The sequence below is a fragment of the Uloborus diversus genome, chromosome 2 (genome assembly GCF_026930045.1).
Source record: "Uloborus diversus isolate 005 chromosome 2, Udiv.v.3.1, whole genome shotgun sequence".
In the NCBI taxonomy this organism is placed as follows: Eukaryota; Metazoa; Arthropoda; class Arachnida; order Araneae; family Uloboridae; genus Uloborus; species Uloborus diversus.
Genome location: NC_072732.1, coordinates 57,197,413 through 57,217,068, shown reverse-complemented (window position 1 = coordinate 57,217,068; position 19,656 = coordinate 57,197,413). Strand labels below are relative to the sequence as shown.

Below are 19,656 nucleotides of genomic sequence, written 5' to 3'. Positions count from 1 at the left end.
ATTTTACATTTTTGTCCGACTAGTGATACAAGACCTAACAAACAGGAAAATCTAAAGTTGGGGGAGGGGGCTAAAAATCAATGAATACTGTTTAAAAATTTATTCTTACTTATGAAATGAATGTATGATTTCTTAAGCAAAAGTTTTTGTCATTACTTTTTAAAATAATTACTTTTTATTGAAATAACTGTCACATGCGGGACAAAGTGACTATTTTCATGGAATGGCCCAATACATAATTTTTTTCAATGGTTTAAACTTTTGTTTCTCTACAAATGAGATATGTTTCCTTTGCGCTCAAAATCTACAATTTATTTTAACATTAATATAGTAATACAGCAAAAATATTAACTGATTCATTCCCAAGTTACAAGAGGTTGACTTGGGATGTCTAGCATGTAACGCATGCAAATGAATTAAATTTTTAAAAAACAAAACAGCTTAATAAAAATATAACTCTGTCAAGAGTATCTTTTGATCAAATTTAAAGATTCAAAAAAAAAAAAAAAAAGGCCTAAACCTGTTTAATTAAAACATTAAGAGATATGACAAAAAAGTTAATGAAATTTAAGCATCTTTTTGTCCTGCATGTGACGGTGGAATGGCCCTCTTATTATTTTTTTGTTTTTAGCACCCTTTGTATCAACAACTTTTTCATGAATTTGCTTTTAAATTTAGTTGCAAATTTGCTTCTTAGTTGGCATTTGCAAATAAAAATTACTTTAGAGTTTAGTAGATGGATGGTAAGGGACTGTCCGCAAATAATCTGTTTGAAGTTTGAACTATAGCACTCAAATAGTCAAGAATTGCAACTAAGTATTATTGTTCTCTGAAGGATAACTTATGATTTATTATTGGTTCAAGAATCAAGAAAGGACAGCTCATTAGAAGTAGGTACTCTTTTTGTTCCTCTTTGAATTTTACATGAGATATAAGTAACTACAACTTTGACCCTATACCCAAACTAGTTTTATTTTAAATTTAGTTTTGAACTCTTTTTTTTTTTCACATTTTTTATATGAAAAAATATTATTTCAAATGACTATTATAAAAGTGATTTTTCAATTAGAGTCACATTTATATTTACCTTTTATTTCCATTTTCTATAAACTTTTAATTTTTCATTCTCCCTACAATTTCTGATGTTTAGTTCTTCTAACCTAACCACTAAAAAGCTTCAAACAGATCCATCTAACATGAAAAAATCCACTCATTGGATCAGTATGAAATTTTTTAAATGCATACCCTTACTTTACCGCCGAATTCGCCGAATTGGCAAAAGAATGTTAATTGTCTTTTTAATTAATACCTTCATTAATTAGTCCTATACAGCTGATACAGAAATTATTAAATTTTTAGGTAAATTTTGAATTCTTTGATACCTGTCTTGAACAATAACTTCTGGCTGTTCTCCAGGACATGGAACATATTTTTGCTTATTTCATGTTACTCAGGAACTACCAAATCAATGACAAAACAAATAAACCTGCAAGCAAGGCTACAGCAAAGAACAATAAGCAATCATGATTGCTCAAAAATGGAGGATAAAATGCTTACTTTTATATGCAAAACTAATATTGTTTTAACCAATGAAATGGCTTATGCTCACATAAAACACTAATCTGTATCACTATGTCTAATGCAAATTCATTTAGCCAATGTATTGATTAGGTAGATAAGATTTAAAAAACTCACACTACAAGAACAAAAGATCTGGATGATTTCATAATAAAATTCATTTTGAAAGATTTTATAATAAAGAGAGAGACATCAAATTTGAATAATTCAATACTTAAAAATGTTTAAAAATATATTAACTTTTTATAAAATATACAAACCTTTTTCTCCAATAGAAGAAGCTTAAAAAGAAGTAACACTTTATGCTTGAACCGAAGAACGAAGTCTCGAACAGACAGACCTATTGAGAATAAATTTACACTTATCACTTCAAAGGTATGTACTCTGAATTGCAATATGGTCACATATTTCAATTGATACTAAAGTACTACAGGTACCAACTTATTTGAAAGAAAAAATAATACATTGAAAAGAAAAAACATGTAATACATGAGCAATCAATAATTTTTAATCTGATCGCATTTTTGTATAAATATGCTAATTCTTCAAAAAAGAAAATCTTTGACAACCTTTTTTCAAAAAAGACAAATCAATGACATTGTTGCCTTCTCCTTGATTCTGCCAAGGGGAAGGTCTGATTTATCAAGAGTTGCTTGTGATCAAGGGCAAAACTCATCTCAGAATTTTATGTTTTTTTGCTTTGCATAATATGAGATTTTCAAGCAATAAAAACTGGGGAAAAAATATTTAAACAGCAACTATATAATACCAAAATTTAGCTCAGATTCAAACTTATGCTTTTCCCAAAACACTGGACTTTTAAATCACTTCTTTTAGCCTCCCCCCCCCCCACCCTCATCAAAAAAAAAAAAAAAAATGCAATAAAATCCACAGCATAAAATGTAATTAATTAAACCACTTTCTTGTAAACTATAAGGTATTTTAAACCACTTTTATCGTCTTGGCTATAAAATCACATACTGAACTGCAGAACATAATCACCCAGAATATATAAACCCACTCTCTCACCTTCCATATCCTTTTAACCATACTTGGTAGCAAGCAGGTGCCTGACCAGTGGACAAAACATTAAATGAAATATTTCTAAGCAAAAACTTAAAATATGGTCTATAGCAACAACATCTGGACTAGCTACAACATCTGGACTTACAGAATACTTATAATTGCAAAATGTGCTGCATATGAAACTCGTGCTAGCATTTTTTTTTTTTTTTTTTGCATTTTGAGCAGCACAATGCAATTCTCTTACATTTAGTTTCCATGCAAAGGTTTACACAATACTTAAAATAGTTTAAGTTATATAAAAAAAAACATAACTTACCTAAAAATGTTTGCTGTCCATCGGTTAAATCCTTTGGCAGAGAACTATTTAAGTTCTTGAAAGTTTTTTCCAAAAGAGAAACTTGGCTAAAATCTCTTTCATTAAAATAAGCATGAGTAATTAATTCCAGTTTTGCTTGAATTAATCCATATAATGGAACTTTGCTCAAGACACAAACACTCTTCTGTACAGTTTCTCTTGTTATATCAGAACTGCGTCGAATGAGATTCTAAAATGTTATTTGCATATTAATATGTGCAGAGAGAGAAACATTAAAAATTTGAGAAAAATTTACAACTGTCTATAAAAAATGCTAATAAATTTAGTTTACCTCTATAAAATAAGAAACTTAAAAAATTAATGTAACTAAAAGAAAACACAAGGGAGCAATTTTTAACAAATTTTCTGTTGAGATTTAGTTTTGACTACATAGTTGATTTGAAAAAAAAAAAAAAAAAAACAGAACATAATATACAAAAAAAAAAAAGGACACTTTTAATATTCTTTAATGTGTGTGCTTATATTTACATTAAACTTTTTATTATCTCAATGTATCAATGAAAGATCTCAATAATAGTGCTATATCATCAGTTTAATAATATTTCTTGAGAGAGTTAGAAAGGTGTTGGAAATACTACACCTTAAATTACATAAGTAAAAACAAAAAGGTAGCATGAAATCATTGGCCAATGCATTAGTCAACAAAATCAACTAACCCTTTTGACATAATACATCTCAAAAGAAAAGTCAGAGGGTAAATCATTTGGCACTTTTGCCGAAATTAGTCTCTTTCACTGTCTTCTCAAGTTCATCAAAAGTAAAATTACTATTAAAAAAAATTTTGTCTTCTTGACTCAAGCAGTAAGAAGGTTTTTTCAAGGTCTTAAAAACTGGATGTGATACACTAAAACCAAAATCTTTTTTGGACCCAGAAGCAATAAGTTTTCAAAAATCAAGTCACAGACAGCTAAATCGTTGTTTCACAGTATAATTTAATGACTTTTTGAGATGGCTTTTTTGTCTATTCTGCAAAGCCATTTTATTCCTTTAACGTTAAAATTTTGGTTAAATATTATAAATAGTTTCACAGAAAATACCTACAGAAACTAAAAAAATATAATAAAAGAAGATAAAGACCTTATAATTAAAGAAGAGACCGAGGGGACATGATTCAGTTGTTTAAATTTATTAAAATGAAAGATGTTACAGTGCTGAAGTTTAGCACTGAAAACAGGACAAGGGAAGCTATTTAAATCTCAGGCTAACATGGATATTAGGAAAAATTATTATTATAGCAGGGTAGTGGAACCTTGGTACAGCTTACCAGAAGAGGTGGTAATGAGCACGGAAGTAGATAGTTTTAAGAGGGTCATTGATCTTCACTGGGGATTGGAAATTGACTAGGACCAGTATAGCTGGGCCCAGAGCCTGTTGCTGGTTGTCACTTTTGTATTTGTATTTGTATACTTCTCTTTAAAAAATAAACAATATAAGGTAAATGGTCGGATAACTGCTTTGGAATTTCAAGTACATCATCTGATACACAATAAAAGGAGCAAGAAATATTGTAATAAGCATCTAATTACATAAGTAAAAGCAGTACAGTAAAACCTGTAAAGTTGACCACTCTTGTAAGTTGATCACCTGTCTATCTTGACCCCCAATATGCACCAAATTTGGCTGAGAGTCATATAACAAATCCTTTGTAAGTTGACCACCTGTCTAAGTTGACCACTAAAGTACTGCATTGCAAGTGATCAACTTACACAGGTTTCACTGTATAAGAAAAATACAAAGGAACTGAAGTTAAGACAGAAACAAAATAAATACCTGTGCATTCATTTGGCGATAGCATGATATCCCATACACAGTCTGATGCGGATCTTCTAAAGATGGCAAATGAAAGTATATTGTGTCTGAAAAGGAAATAAAGTAAAATTATTTAATGTGTATTCAAAATATAAATCAATATTTAATTAATTATGAACATAATTATTGAACAACGAAAGACAGTGTTTTAACACAACATAAATTTTGAAGGAGGAAGTTCTTTTAAGGAGTTATATTGAGAAAGGATAAAGCTGCAAACTAAAACTTTACTGGTACTATATTACAAATGTATAATGATTTTTAGTAGTCAATAATATATTGTACAAGAGTAAACAAGTCTGAAATTGCTGAAAAAAAGAAAATTTATGCAAAACAGAAACTATGAAAAATCATTAAAAAAAAAGTGCACACAAATTACAAAATGACTGAAATTGCAAACTCAAATTTGTTAGGCATTTTTGTAGGAGACCAAATTCATAACACAATTACAACTGTTTCAGAACTAAAGATACTATGCACAGTAGTTTCTGAACCTTGTGAAAAATAAACAAGAAATCACTCTTTATAATTATCTCCTATTTTTATATCTAATTATTCAAAAAATATTTGACAAAACTTCATGTGGGAAATTATAGCATATAGAATTGTAGGTGTTTAGAGAAAGAGTTTATTTCATTGTTGAAAGTAACGTTTCATTGTTTTAGTTTCATGGAAAAACAGGATTCTCTTATTTTAGTACCATGATTCCAGGATTTGAATTTCACAAATTGTGGCAAAGATTTTCCGCCTCTGAATATTTTTTTAATCTATTAAAACTATGTAAATGATCTAAATTTCAATAAACTGTTAAACTCATGCTACCAAATTTAAATTTCACTTTGGGTTTACATTGATTCTTTGCTGTAAGAACAGGACTTATACTTATTTTGCTTCAACAAATATGAAAAGTTTTAAAATCTAGAATAAATGAGAATAATATTCAAAAATATTAGTCTACACTTTGAAGACAATTGATGAATGCACTGAAGGTAAAAATTTCAAACCCTGCCAAGGATGCAAAAAGATGCACATTTCAATATGTAGGTGCTATGACTTGATCAAGAAAGGAAATCTTTGAAGCCTCTTTACCCACTATTTTCGTTCATAAAGCAAACGCTTATGATCGAAAATAGCGGGGAGAAGAGATGAAATTAAAAATTGGGATTACACAAGATAAAGACGGTGGGAAAGAAAATCAACTTCGAGTAAACTAGAAAGCATATCTCTAGAAAGCACTAGAAAGCATATCTCTTATTCTATACTTCTGTCTTAAATTTATATGTTAAAAATGTTTTTTGAACAGCTGCCGCGTAATGGAAAAGAATAAACCATTTTACATATACTACCAAGGAAATGAATTCCGGAAAAAAATTACAGAAATAATGAAAAATAGAAAAAAAGTGAAAAATTACGGATCTGAGGAAGAATCTCATACCTGAGTAAAGAAGAAAAGATCTTTCCATTTTTGTGTTTTCCTTTTTAAAATTTGTGATACACACATATGCATATAGAGACATTCAAAACAATGAATTGAGAAAGGGGAAAAGCAAAATGAACATTTATTTCAAAATGTACAAAAGCAGCAATAGATTAGTAAAAATTCTAATTAAAGCAAACAAATCGCCAAACTATGAAATAAAGACAATTTACCAAAATATTTTAAAAGTTTAAAAGTTAAAGTGATTCAACATTTGAACTCTCAAAGGTACACTGGTAACAAACAAAGCTGGTCGAGTATATTCTCGACTAACATATCTAGGAAAAGTATATTGACCTTCTTCATAATTATGTGCTCCATCAGGAAGTGCTAGTGTAGGTAGATGTTTCCATGGTTCAGGAAGATCAGTACCTTTGATATTATCTTCCTCAAAAACTGGAGGATATGAATATTCAACCTAAAAAAAAAAAATTAGAAGATCATTACTTTAATATTCTTGAAATAAGTTTTATAATGTGAATGTGAATACAGTAGAATCTCAAAAAACAGAGATAATTGCTCCTTTGAAGTATTCAGAAAATTCTTCCCAATGATTTTTTTAACTAATCGTACAACATAAGGACGAGCCCCTTGTACGTACTTCCTTTGTACTAAGAATAGGATTTGTCTTCATAAAAAGTTTATTTTTCAAATTTCATCATAAATTTCCCTTTTAATAACCCCTAAATGTGATTTAATTTTTTTAAAACTGACTATGTCTGCTCTGTACACATTCATGTTTGTAAATGTGTAGGTAACCAAAAAATACATCTTGACTGTGCCCGAATCAATTTCAACGAGTGTTGCCGACCTACTTTTCCATTTACCAACTTTGATTTTCTAACATCGGCTAAATCTCTTCTGCAGTTAGATTAGATTGTAAATTATTTCAAACCTACCTTTTTAACAACCAGAACAATTTTTGAAATCTGAAAGTAAAATATGGCTCTTTTGTATGTACAGTGGTGGACATAATTATAAGACACCTATCTAATTTGACAGATAATAAAAGAAACAATTCAGAGCTTAAAAATAGTTTATCAAATATGTCAAAAACATCAATTTATTATGTTATCATATGTTAATTATTTTACAATAATATCTTGATACAATTTAATGAAAATATATAAAACCATAGTGGACAAAATTATAAGACACCAACTGTTTTCCCCAAATACAGTGGTCAACATAATTAGCAGCCACTAATGTTCTAAAAGAAAATCCTCGAACATGATTATTCGATAGTATTTGGTGGAGCCGCCATTGTTTGATGCAAACTGTACTAGGTGAAAACACACTATTCACAGCTTAATTTTATATTTCTTCAGTGCAACATATCAAGCATAACATTAACGATTTGGTGTAATTATGCAATGACATTACAGCATTCACTTTCAATCTATATTTCCTTTTATTTCCTCCAAATACAAAACATATTGAGCAAAGATACATAAATATGATTTATCCCAATTATATTGATCAGCATATCAATACATAAAAACAAAAAGCAAAATGTGTGAACTAAACATTTTTTAGGACAACTACCAAAGAAGACTTCTACCCATATTGATAAACAAAGAAAATAAAAATTTTGCTGTTCACATTTAGCAAATTTTGGAAAAACATGCCAAATAAAACACAATAAATTGTTTCAGTCAGGATCCAAAATCTGAAAAATTCTCAAATCCAGAAAAGTTGTAATCAAGAGCATAGTAGATTTGGGACCTCATACTGTACAAGGATATTTTAAGACATTTTTTTTTAAATTAGGAATTTCAGGAAAATTAGGTTGTCTCTGAATCCAGTCAAGGTAGTGACATGTAGCTAATGTGGATCCAAATGGGTTTTTTAAAACTTATTTTCCTTCATGTAAGTGAACTTGTTCTAAAATTGTTTTTAAAAATTAAATTGTTTTAAGGCAGCTTGCTATTATTAATATTTCTGAATTAATTTCTAAAAAAAAGATTTATTGAGAGTTCCTCACTTTTCTTAAAATCATAATTACTGAATTCAAATACTTACTACACAGCCTTTCTTGTGATGAAATCCAACAACAAATACATGTATTATGGGCGATTCAAAACTACTACTATGATCAGCACTGGCCGACATACTGATTAGAAAAACTAAAAGAAAAATTCCCCACAAATTAGACAAAATATACAAATTTTTATAAATGCTGTATCATATAGCAAAATAAACACATGTATACTATTCAAACTCAATGCAAGAATTTTATTTATTATGCTTTTATTTATTTATTTATTTATTATAAAAAACTATCAATATGAGAAAATTAATTTACAAAATTTTGGTCTAGGTTATTTATACCTAACTAACTGTGTTGCCCAGCTTTGCCCGGTCTACCTTGAAAATAAAAATTGTGTCAATAGGAGTATATTCAACAATCAGGCTTAAATAAAAGAAAAAAAAAACATCATGCAAAATTTCCCTTCCAAACAATTATGTCAGACATTAAAATACTTTTAAGAAATCAAAATGAGAAAGATTGACTACTTGTGAGGATATGATATCAAAAGATTTTGCTCTCAATTATTTAGTTTATAAAAAAAAGAAATTAGGTACAAATGTGAACATTATATATTTATTAACAATTAATTCATAAACTCTTTATGAATAGAAAAATGAAACTGTTTTTCTTAAATGGTTTTAATAAAAACGATTTAAGCCAAAAAAGAGGAGTTTTTTGGCTTTTTTCAAAAAATTGCTGTTTTTTTTTTTTTTTTACGCCAACCCTGAACATTACTCGTATGTGAATCCCTTTCAGAAATATGTAATCAGTCTTGCTGTCCCACATTCATAAGCAAGACAAGAATCTCTTTTAAAAACTATTGCAAACTTTGGGTTGAAAATAAGAGGAAGCATCATAAATCAATTTTAATTGATAAAACTGAACTTAGTCAACGTGTTTATTTTTTAATTTATAAACTAAACATTTACTTGAGATCAATTTAAAGGCAGTATTATTAGGTTTTTTTTTTCCTTTTTTATATTTCATTTCTTAAGGTATGGGTGGGATCGGGAATTGCTCAAACTTGAAATTGGGCTAAGGGACAAGGACACGAAGGAAAAAAAAAAGCTGAATCTCGGTAGCACTTAATTTTAAATTAAATGCTTACTTGAAGAGTAATTTACAGCGTTTTTAATGGAGGGAATGAATAAAAGCTCTTACAACAAATATAAAATTTTTAAAAGGAAAAAAAGAAATGATGTAATTAGAAATGTTAAAACACGTGTGCTATATTTTGATATATTTTATTTCAATGTTATTATCATTTAATCTGAATGATATGAATACAGATGCTCTTTAGCGGCAAAAGTTAGATATAAAGTTCAAACTAAGAGACATGAAACTCGTAAAGCTGACAAAACTTCTAACCAGTAATATATTTCAAAAATATTTATCGCTGAAAAAAGTTCATAAAACAAATTACTACCTTATTGACCATGGTACAAAGTTTCTCTATACCAAATAATGTATATATAATTATGAATAATTTCAATTTTCAATTGCAAACACCGAGAAATCAAAACAAGGCAGCCATAGTAAACAGAAGTCGAAGTTAAAAAAGTTTACTCTTGCCATTTATTAATTTTTTTTTAATTAAAATGAACAGAATACATGAACGGACATACAACAAACTGATATGATTTTTTCACAAGTTTTTGAATCCAACGAATAACTAAATATTGAATATGACATAAAAGTGTATGCTATTTCTATTAAGTAGTTTCGGTTTTCGACAAAACTGCATTTCTGCCTTCGCAATACTTATTATAATGAATGCGGTGGCTATAAATACCATTTGAAGAGTTTTATGAATGTTTTTATAGACTAATTTAAAAGCAAATATTTTGATTTAAAACTTAACAGCTGAAGCCAGCCTGTGAACATCCCAACTCAAAATTTGCGCTCCAGTATGACGTCACGAGAGAAATGAAGCTCGAGCTCTCTTGGCTCTGGCTGTGTGTGAGGTTATGAATGCTGTGAATGTTGTGGTGGAACTGAAATACATTAAAATTTTACAATAAAGATTATAAATACATGTATGAAATCCTTTCTGGATCTAGAAGGACACCCCATTAATAGATACACATTTTCTTAGAATTTTCCATCTGTACATATAAAATGCCCTTTTATAAGATAAATCCAAATAAAAACAATGATTTTATTAATGTGAGGATATAGGGTTCTCGGTGTGAAGTGCACATCATCTGTGATTGGTGTTCGACAATAAATTTTGGGTTTGTGGCTGGGCTTACGGTGACGGTGAGAAAGGGGTAGTGTTATCTATATGTTTTGAACTATGTATTATTTATTTCAAATGTGCGAAAGTAAACTTGATTATATGAAAATTCGCCATTTTGATAGTTTAAAGTGTAAATAACATTAAGTGCAAAGACAAGAGAAACTTTTATTGTTTTTCTTCGGGAATGATAAAGATGGAGAAAAGAAACTGAGACGAACCACCGTTAAGGGTAAGCGACATGTAAATGTCTGTTAATAAATATATTTAATTAAGAATTATAAATTTTTTAAGGAATATATCTTGTCGTTTTAAACCTTTTTAAATGGATGTATGCATTTCAGCGATTTATAGGCTATTTAATTTCAGTATTGCCAAGTTTAAGGATATTTTCATGATAGTCACATACTTTTTTTTATTATTATTATTTGCGTTTAGGTATAGTTAACGAAATAAGCTAGGGAGGTAGTATATAATTTATTTATTGCAATCGAGATGTGTTTTGATGTTTGGGATTACAAATTAGAAAAGTTAAAGGGAGTAATGTTTGCTTTGTTATAGGATTGATGAAAATTTAATAGATTTTTAGGTAATGAGTAGTTATTAAGCCAAACTCGTCAGTCTTCTGTTGTATAGATTAAGGAATGACACTGGTAATGAAAGAAATTTCATTTATATGATTGTTAAAATATGAATTAAAAAACAAATACTGACGTAAAAATATTTAGTTCTTGTTTAAACTAAGGTAATTATTAATTGCAGATGTGTTTGTTTACCAATTGAGTATGTCAATAATTTATGATGTTAGTTATGGTAAAGTTAAGGGATCTTTTAAAGCAGATTAGTGCGTTTGATTGTTCATTTATTTAGTTATTATTTTTTTTTATTTCTTCTAGAAATTTGCAACATGAGATTTTTTATTGTATTTTATTTGCATCATTATAATTTCTGAACAAATGATGCTTATTTGAAAAAAACATTTTTATAATCTGTTAATTCTGTTCTTTTATTTTCTGTATTGTGCTTGCCAAGTATCAATGTTACGATGTTTCGATGTTGATTTGAAGATTTAGTTTTATTTATATTAAACTGCCAAGCTCAGGACTAAAAAGTGAAACTTGTCACTTTGTCAATAAATTGTTGTGCAGTGTTGAAATGAACAAGATTATTTCAAAAATTTTAGCATCCTTTTGAGTACATGCATTGTAAATTAGATGAATTAGTTAAGAAATAAATTCCCCCCCCCCCCAAAAAAAAGCCTGGTTTTACTGTTGATTTTTTTTTTTTTTTTTTTTTTATTGGTATTTGGAAATTTGATTCAAATGTCTTTACAATTACAAAAAAAAAAACCTGCTTTAAACTATGTTTAATGCTGAAAATATTAAACTTAATAAGGTTATATAATAAATAAACATTGTAATTTCATGTTATTATGTAAAAAATGACCTTTTTGTTAGTCAAAAAAAATTGGATTGAAAACAAAAACATAATTTTGAAAACTGAGCTATCTAAGTAAGTTGATGTTTTTAATTCTATTTAGGTGGATATTCCATTATGGATAATATACATAGTTTAGACCCAAGGAAACAGGAACTTCTTGAAGCCAGATTTCTTGGAAATAGAGTTAGTACATAATGTTCTTCCTTTATTCAGAATTGAATTCATATTTTATCATTGTTGCTTGTTTCTCATTAGATACTTTTTGCTTTCTTTCTTAACAAGAAATTCTCTGTCTTGCTTAGCAAGAAATGTTAAGCAGATTTTATGAAAATAACTTAAGACAAAAAACTTGGTATGCTACTTTTTTTAAATTTCAAAACATATAGCATAGTATTGAACATAGTTACATTAAGACGTTGAACATAACAATGCTACATAATATTGAAAAAAAATAGTTGCTGTTTTAAAGGGGATTTGGGGCTCACTAGACCTAGGGGCACATTGGACCAGTCTCAATTATTTTAATACTTCTTTTTAATATTCCTTCCATTCAGCCGATTCCTAACCCAAAGTAAAGTTTTCCCTTCCATTCCTATTTCAGCTAGTTTGCTGAGAAGATTTGGTAATAAATTTAATATTGGTAATCAAAATTATTTCCATGCTTAAAAATCACATTTTTTTTTTTTTTTTTCAAAGTTTGCAAAATAATTCAGCTTACCTATAAAGCTGCTAAAGCAGCCTAGTTTTACTCACATAGCTTCCAAAATAACTATTCATTTTGATGCAACATCATTTACCTTCTTATTAGTAGAATAGTGACATATGTACATAGCGTTTTTAAAAAAATGTCCCAAGTTAGAGTGCTGTCCCAAGGTCTCAAGTATGTTATTTTGGCTATATAATCGCTCAATTATTGTAATGTATACATCACTAAGAAATTAGTATCAACAGCTGCTAACCATAAGCGTGCGCAAGGCTTCAGAAATGAATACCAGGAGGCAAGGGCACCCTTATGGGAGGGCAAGGGGGGTTCAAGCACCCCTTTTGAAATTAGAACTTCCTTGCTTTTAGTACTTTTTTCTCTGCAAAAATGTAAAAACATTTCTTTTCAGCAATTAATGAATAAGTTATTAAAAATGTCAAATTTTAATAACTGTAATTTGTACTGAAATCGGTTTCTATGGGGAAAATATCCTGCTAAACTATGGGCAAAATATCTGAGCCCCCCCCCCCTTAAAATTTTGCATATGGGCGCCCTTGCCAGGAGGTTGAAATTGCGCTTGGAAAGGCCCCCAGACTTGCTCGCTTAAGGAACATTTTCAAATATTGTGAGTAAAAAAGCATTTTTAAACCGTGTGAGGTAAGAAATTAATGAACCCAAAAATGTAACATTTTAGCTACTTTCGTATTAACTTTCATTTTTATGTGCTAATGGGAGTACCACAGTGCCCCTGGTAACCACCGTGCACACTCCTATGCTGCTAACTATCACAAATATTCTCAAAAGCTGATCTCTTGGATGTAAAAAAGAGCCATGCAATTTTACTTACTTCTTCATCAATAGTTTTATATTGCAATTATGAAATTTAAATTTCATTAAATTGAAATTATTACATAGTGCATTATGAAGCATAGAAGGTATTACCCATGGTTTTAAATAAAGACGTTCCACAAACATACCATATCATTTTGCAATCCAATATTTTCTACTAAAATGACTGAAGTAGTAGTTAAACATTTATGTTTTCAAACATTACAAGATTTTTAACGTTCATTGAGTGCGGTGCATAGCTCTAGGTACAATAAGTCTGATTCCAGGAGAAGGGATTTTATTCTGAACTTAAAATCAGTTCAAGAAATTCTCGATAATCATCTCTTGAGTGGGAGTCCTACGAGAACTTTTAACAGATTGTATTCTATAGTCCTTTAGATCAGTCACTTTTCCTTATTATTGAGTCTTGTAATGCATTTATCCTTATCAATGAACTCCCAGCAGGAGAAGTAACTTTGGTGCAGAAGAGAACCCTACACATTTATTAAAAATGGCACCAATACTCAATTCTATAATGTGGTGCTGACATTCCAGATTTGATTATTTCTTAATTTTTTTTGTACCAGTAAAACAGATGAAATTGCTATTGCCAGTATTGATGCTTTTTAGGTTAAAGCACAACACTTTGTCAATTTACTAAGAATTGTGCAGAATTGCATGAACTGCGACCAGGGTTGCCAGATTTCAGAACAGTAAATATGGGACAGGCTTCTAAGAGTGAAGGGGGGGGGGATATTTTTTAAGGTTACTGGATATGGTGTATTTTTAAGGGGTGCTTTCTGACGTAGAATGTTTCTTTATGAAAAATTTGAGAAATTCAATCGTATCAAAGCATTAAACTTTACAAAATGTTGCCGATCAAAGTATAAAAATCGTTTTCATTGTGATTGCCGACGCATGCGCAGGGATATATTGCCAACATTAGTCAATGAGCAAAGAGGAAGTAATCATTGGTCTGCCGCCCATGCCAAAGCAAAAAACAAATTGAAACAAAAATAATTTTTTCGTTTGCTGCCACATGTTTTTTTTTTTTTTTTTGCTCTTTTTTTTTTTCACATTTTTTGCTTAACTAAATTTTTTTCCTTAAAATAATGCCTCGTTTTGTATAATATTGTAACAAGCTAGAATACGGGGCTTTAGTCGTCTCATATGGAAGTTCCCCGGGACGCGGGACACTTTTTCAAAATACGGGACTGTCCCTTGAAATCCGGGACGTCTGGCAACCCTGACTGCGACATACATATTGCAAAAGACATTTGCAAATTTACAGAATATATTTCATGGCAAATGAAATTAATTATTCATGGCAGTTGAAACTGTACATTAAAAAAACATCTTTGCAATGTAATTAATTTCTGTTAATGGGTAAAGCAATTATATGTGTGGTAACTTTAATCCTTTGTCTTATATTCTGTCCACTTATACTCGGCAATAAAACAAACTTCATGTGCTTTGAGCTGCCTCGATATATAATTCAAATATTATAAAATTTTGCCCCAATTATTTTCTAATTTATTGGAAATAAATGGGAGGGTAAAACTCAAAAATTTTCCCCTTCAAAATTTTGGATCACCCCAATAGTCAAATAATTTAAAGTGCAAATATAGAAAATATATACACAAATAAAATAGTAAGGACATTAGAATGCATTACAAAATGATTTAAATTAAGTAGATGAAGCCAGAACTCATCAGTAGTAGAAGCTTCATCCTAGGGTCAAAATATATTAAATGTTTAATGTGGTTCATGTTTATCTACAATTCTGCTTAAATGGATTACTAATTTTTTTCTTCATATATGATTTGATAAAATGATAATCATTGTAACATGTTACATCATAAATAAAGAATCTTGCATGCATTTACGTCACATACAAATACAAACCCAATTGCTTAAAATATCATTACAAATTACAATTTATTCAAGTGATTTTCTGCTATGTTAGTCTCTTCAGTAACTGATAAAAAAAATTTAACATTAAAATTAAGGAAGGAAATTCAAACATAGCCAGATATAAAAAATAAATCAATACCTTTGTGCGAAAAGTAAATGGTGATCAACAATGTTTTGATGCACAAAATTGGCAGATTACTGTATACATGTGTTTTGAGGTTTCAGGAAACCTTTTTTCAATGCAAATAGTGGCTAGAAAAGATCCACTGCAAATAGTGGATGGATAAGATAGTGGGGAAATTTTGAATAAAAAGACTTTCAGTAAAAATATGTGTTTTTTTTTTTTAATCATTAATTTCTAAGATAAAAAAAAACTTTGATTACAATGATTTATTTTAATTAGGTTGTATTTAAACAACATTTTATATGGTGCAAAACAGGGATTTCTAACTTGGTAAGTGTTTGAGGGCTGCATCTAAAACCCAAAACTCTTTGGCAGGCCGCAACTTAACTATAACCGTAGTCAAAATACTCTTTAGAGGAGTGAGTGGGAGAAAACACTGTACATTGTAATGAATATATTACAAAATGAAGATTTTAAAAAAAAATCTGAAAAATATAGGATGTGTTCAGTAGAAAAACTGAGGTTGTCGGCTTGCAAACACTGAAAATGTTGTTCACCTCAAGCTCAGTCTTTCAGATTGTCAACGATTTTATGTATAAGTAGGGGGATGTGGGGCAAAGTGAAATGTTTAAGGTAACTAATTTTTTCAAAATTAACAAATAGGAAATTTGTTCTGAAAATTATGTTACATAAAGAGAGAACAATGTATTTTACAATAACACTTGCATTGAAACATTATTCTTATTTTTGATAGTAAATTTTTACCTCCAAAAAAAGGTGCAAATTTCCCCCCGTTTTTTTTTTTTTTTCCATTGGGACAAGTAAAAAATTACATATTTTTCTAATTATTTTTTATTCCTTCATTAAAGATATTTTTATTAAATAAATGTGTAAATAAAAGAATTAATGAATAAATAAAATAATAAACAAGCTTATAAAGAAATAAAGAAGTTAATATATGAGAAAAAATAAATGCATAAGGAAAATAGTGAATGAATCAATAAATAAGGGAGATATTAAATGAAAGAATGTACATGAACTAATTAATAAATGCATATGTAATTCCTTTGATAAAAGACTGAATTAGTAACTGAAATCAACTCTCTTTCCCCCATCCATTTTGCCCAGCAAGCACTTGACGAACTGTACAAGGCATTTAAAATACAAATAAGCCTAATATTAAATAAAAAATACTGCCTCTAATATTAGTAGGCCTACATCATTATTAAAAATCTTACAAACAAAATCTTTGAATAAATTAGAAGTGCATCTTATGGTCCGTGAAGTATGGTATTCACAGGACCAAAAACAAGTGGGTTTTTAGGGTTCAAACTTCTCAGAAATTTTTAATACTATTCCAAAAAATGCTTTTCAAAATACTTTTTTTTGCCGAAACATTTATTATTACTATTTATTTTTTATTGTACTTTTTCTCTCAATTTCATCTGAAAAATAAAATTATTGTTACTGAAAAATTGTACAATCTCACGTAGTTATTGAGAACCTCATTTCTTACGAAACAATACAGAATTTTCCTTCAGATTTTGGATACTTGAAGGTAACAGAATTGCCAAATTCTTTGATTTTGAAAGTACAAAACACTTATTTAACATATTTTAAATGTGTCAAAAAGTATTAATTTTGGAGGTGCATATATTCAAATGTGCATTCATGGATGTACACATCTATTCCTTTGAGTTATTAAAAAGACATTGATCATTTAAAAGGGGTAATGTAGCATATGCATCAGTTTCTTTTTTTTTTTCCTTCATTTAACAGACACCTCATCTTTCACATTTGCTCCTACTATTGAACTTAAAGCAGTACTCCCTCATTTAAATAAACTATTGTAACAAAGATCAATAGGCTATAGGAATGAAATCAAATTTTATTGATACAAACATTGATGTCACGAGAAAATGTGTATATGGCAAAACCCTTCCCAAAACAAAAATCTGGTTATGACCTTGGATATTCATCAGACAGTCTGCGGTACTAACCACAAAATTCGTATCTGTTTTTTTTTACCAAAATTGAGTTACAGTCAATTAGGTGGTTCTAAGTCGTATATTTCGCTTAAATACAATGTTTTGTAATCATTTGTCAATAGAAAATATATTCTTTTTAATTCTGAAAAAGTTGCATCTGAATCAAATTTATGGAGAAGCAAAACTTTGAGTGGCCAATTTCTCATTTTAAACTCCGCTGCAGATACGACTTTTATGCTTAGCATGGCAGTGGTATTCATTTTCTTAAAAACTTTTTCTTGCTTAGGAGCATGAAATATTAACTGTGCAAATTATTTTTCCAAAAGGCTTGGTGGGCCGCAGAAATTAAGCTTGCAGACCATCATTTGGAAAACCCTGGTGTAAAACTTAAGTGCTGTAAAATTTTATATCCAAGTGTTTTCAATTTGTTTTAAGCTGCATATTTTATATGAAAAATTACTAGTTAATGTTAAATAGATGTAAATTGAATATATGTTTCTAACTACTTAACATTATGATTTTTTCTGTTTCTGGTTTACTGTCTCATTTTTAAATAAGTTTGTAGTAATAAGGTAAATGTAAAGTATCCTAAGATTTAAGAAAAATTGAAAAGCAGCAATATTTAAACTGATTGCTTTCTCTTACGTTAAAATTACTTTGAATGTGATTAAATTAGTAAGAAATAATTTGAATTACTTTTGTATACTAACTTTCATTCAATGTATATAAAAATATATTTTTTTATCAAGTATTGAACATTAAAATTTGTTTGCTGATCAGTTTGCCGAATATTGAAGTATTCAGCCAAACCAAATATTTGGTTTGTCTGCCCAAATATGCTGCATACCGAATACCAACTGAATATTCGGTGCATCTCTAGTTGAAACCCTTATTGTAAAAGACATGAATGGTGCGACAGACTTGTCATCATTTAATGTTTATATCGATCATCAAAATGTTGAATTTATTTTCAAAATTTTTATGAACTCTTTCTTTTGGCTGATAAAAATAGAAAATAAAGTGATAATAATTTTTATTAAGTAAATTTTGTTTAAAATAAAAGAAAATCCACCTTTTCTGTGACAGACATGACATGAAGACTATACCAAGTTTGGAGGGATAAGCAAAATAACTAAATGGTTTCTAGTTAAAATTTAAATGCTTTAAAGAATAAAGTAAACCAATCTTTCAAATAACTATGTTTGTTAAAAAATCTATGTGGTATTTATAAGCATCAGAGTTTGTTGATTTAAATCAGCTTGATTTAAACATTGATTAAAATCAGTTGATTTTATATTTATAAATTAATTTTGCATTTTTAGAATGCATTGCTCTAAATTTAACTGCCCTGCATTATACAATTTCAACCGTGTATGAACAGATTTTCAGACTCTTGCAATATTGTTTTTACTCCAAAATTACAGTTCATAACAAAATAAAAATTTGCAAGTTTTTTTTTCATACATCATGACTAATATAGTTAGGAAAAGTAATTGTTCAACATATTATTTTAAACTGGAATCGTACATGATGATGAAAACCTTATATAAAACAAAGTCACTTTTTATCTAAACATTATAACCAATTGATAAAACGTAAAAAAATATTGAATATTTATCGAAAGATATCTTAGTTTTTTTGGCTAAAAGTTTTTTTTTTCCCAATAACACTTTAAAATAGTGGTAGAAGAAAGAATCTTTATGCATAATTATACCATCTATGTTGTTTGTAGTTAAAACTGCATTAGCATGCTTTCAGCAAAAAAAAAATCAATAAAATTTTCTTTTTTATAGAGTTTTAGTAACAATGTACAAGAGCAAATGCTTCAACAAGTCAGTCAGAATGCTAGTCTACTGCAGAGTTCTAGTGGGCTAAATCTTGCCATTGGTGCTAGTAATAGTAACAGCAATAATAATCAAGACTCTAATTTAAGTGCAGCCAGTGGTGGTTCTGTAAATAGTGACAAAGAAACAGAGGTATGTTTAATCTAGTATGTTGTAACTAACAATCTAAATTATATAACAGAATAAATACTTTTGTGCTTGAAAATTGAATGAATTACCAACGTTTTGATGCACGAAAATTGCAAATTGTGCATTAAAATATTGGTAATTCATTCATTTAA

At 29.0% G+C, this 19,656-nt stretch overlaps 2 protein-coding genes across 6 annotated transcripts in view; one reads left to right on the top strand and one right to left on the bottom strand.

Annotated features, from left to right (window-relative positions):
• The window catches only part of LOC129217056 (late secretory pathway protein AVL9 homolog), a 60,348-nt gene extending 50,517 nt beyond the window's left edge, over positions 1-9,831 (bottom strand). Inside the window, 6 exon segments of the mRNA XM_054851301.1 lie at positions 1,839-1,918; positions 2,921-3,149; positions 4,751-4,836; positions 6,564-6,684; positions 8,289-8,392; positions 9,725-9,831. Of these exon segments, the coding sequence (XP_054707276.1) occupies positions 1,839-1,918; positions 2,921-3,149; positions 4,751-4,836; positions 6,564-6,684; positions 8,289-8,378 (606 nt within the window). The 5' untranslated portion in view covers positions 8,379-8,392; positions 9,725-9,831.
• A 439-nt stretch (positions 9,832-10,270) lies between these two features.
• Positions 10,271-19,656, top strand: part of LOC129217054 (serine/threonine-protein kinase tousled-like 1) — a 103,383-nt gene continuing 93,997 nt past the window's right edge. For 2 of the 5 annotated variants that reach the window (XM_054851299.1, XM_054851295.1), the window contains exons 1-3: positions 10,271-10,766; positions 12,075-12,157; positions 19,325-19,507. In XM_054851299.1, coding sequence (XP_054707274.1) covers positions 12,089-12,157; positions 19,325-19,507 — 252 coding nt within the window. In that variant the 5' untranslated portion in view covers positions 10,271-10,766; positions 12,075-12,088. Of the gene's footprint in view, positions 10,778-11,079; positions 11,280-12,074; positions 12,158-19,324; positions 19,508-19,656 lie in introns of those variants that run through there. The other 3 variants (XM_054851296.1, XM_054851298.1, XM_054851297.1) reach the window with 3 other exon arrangements.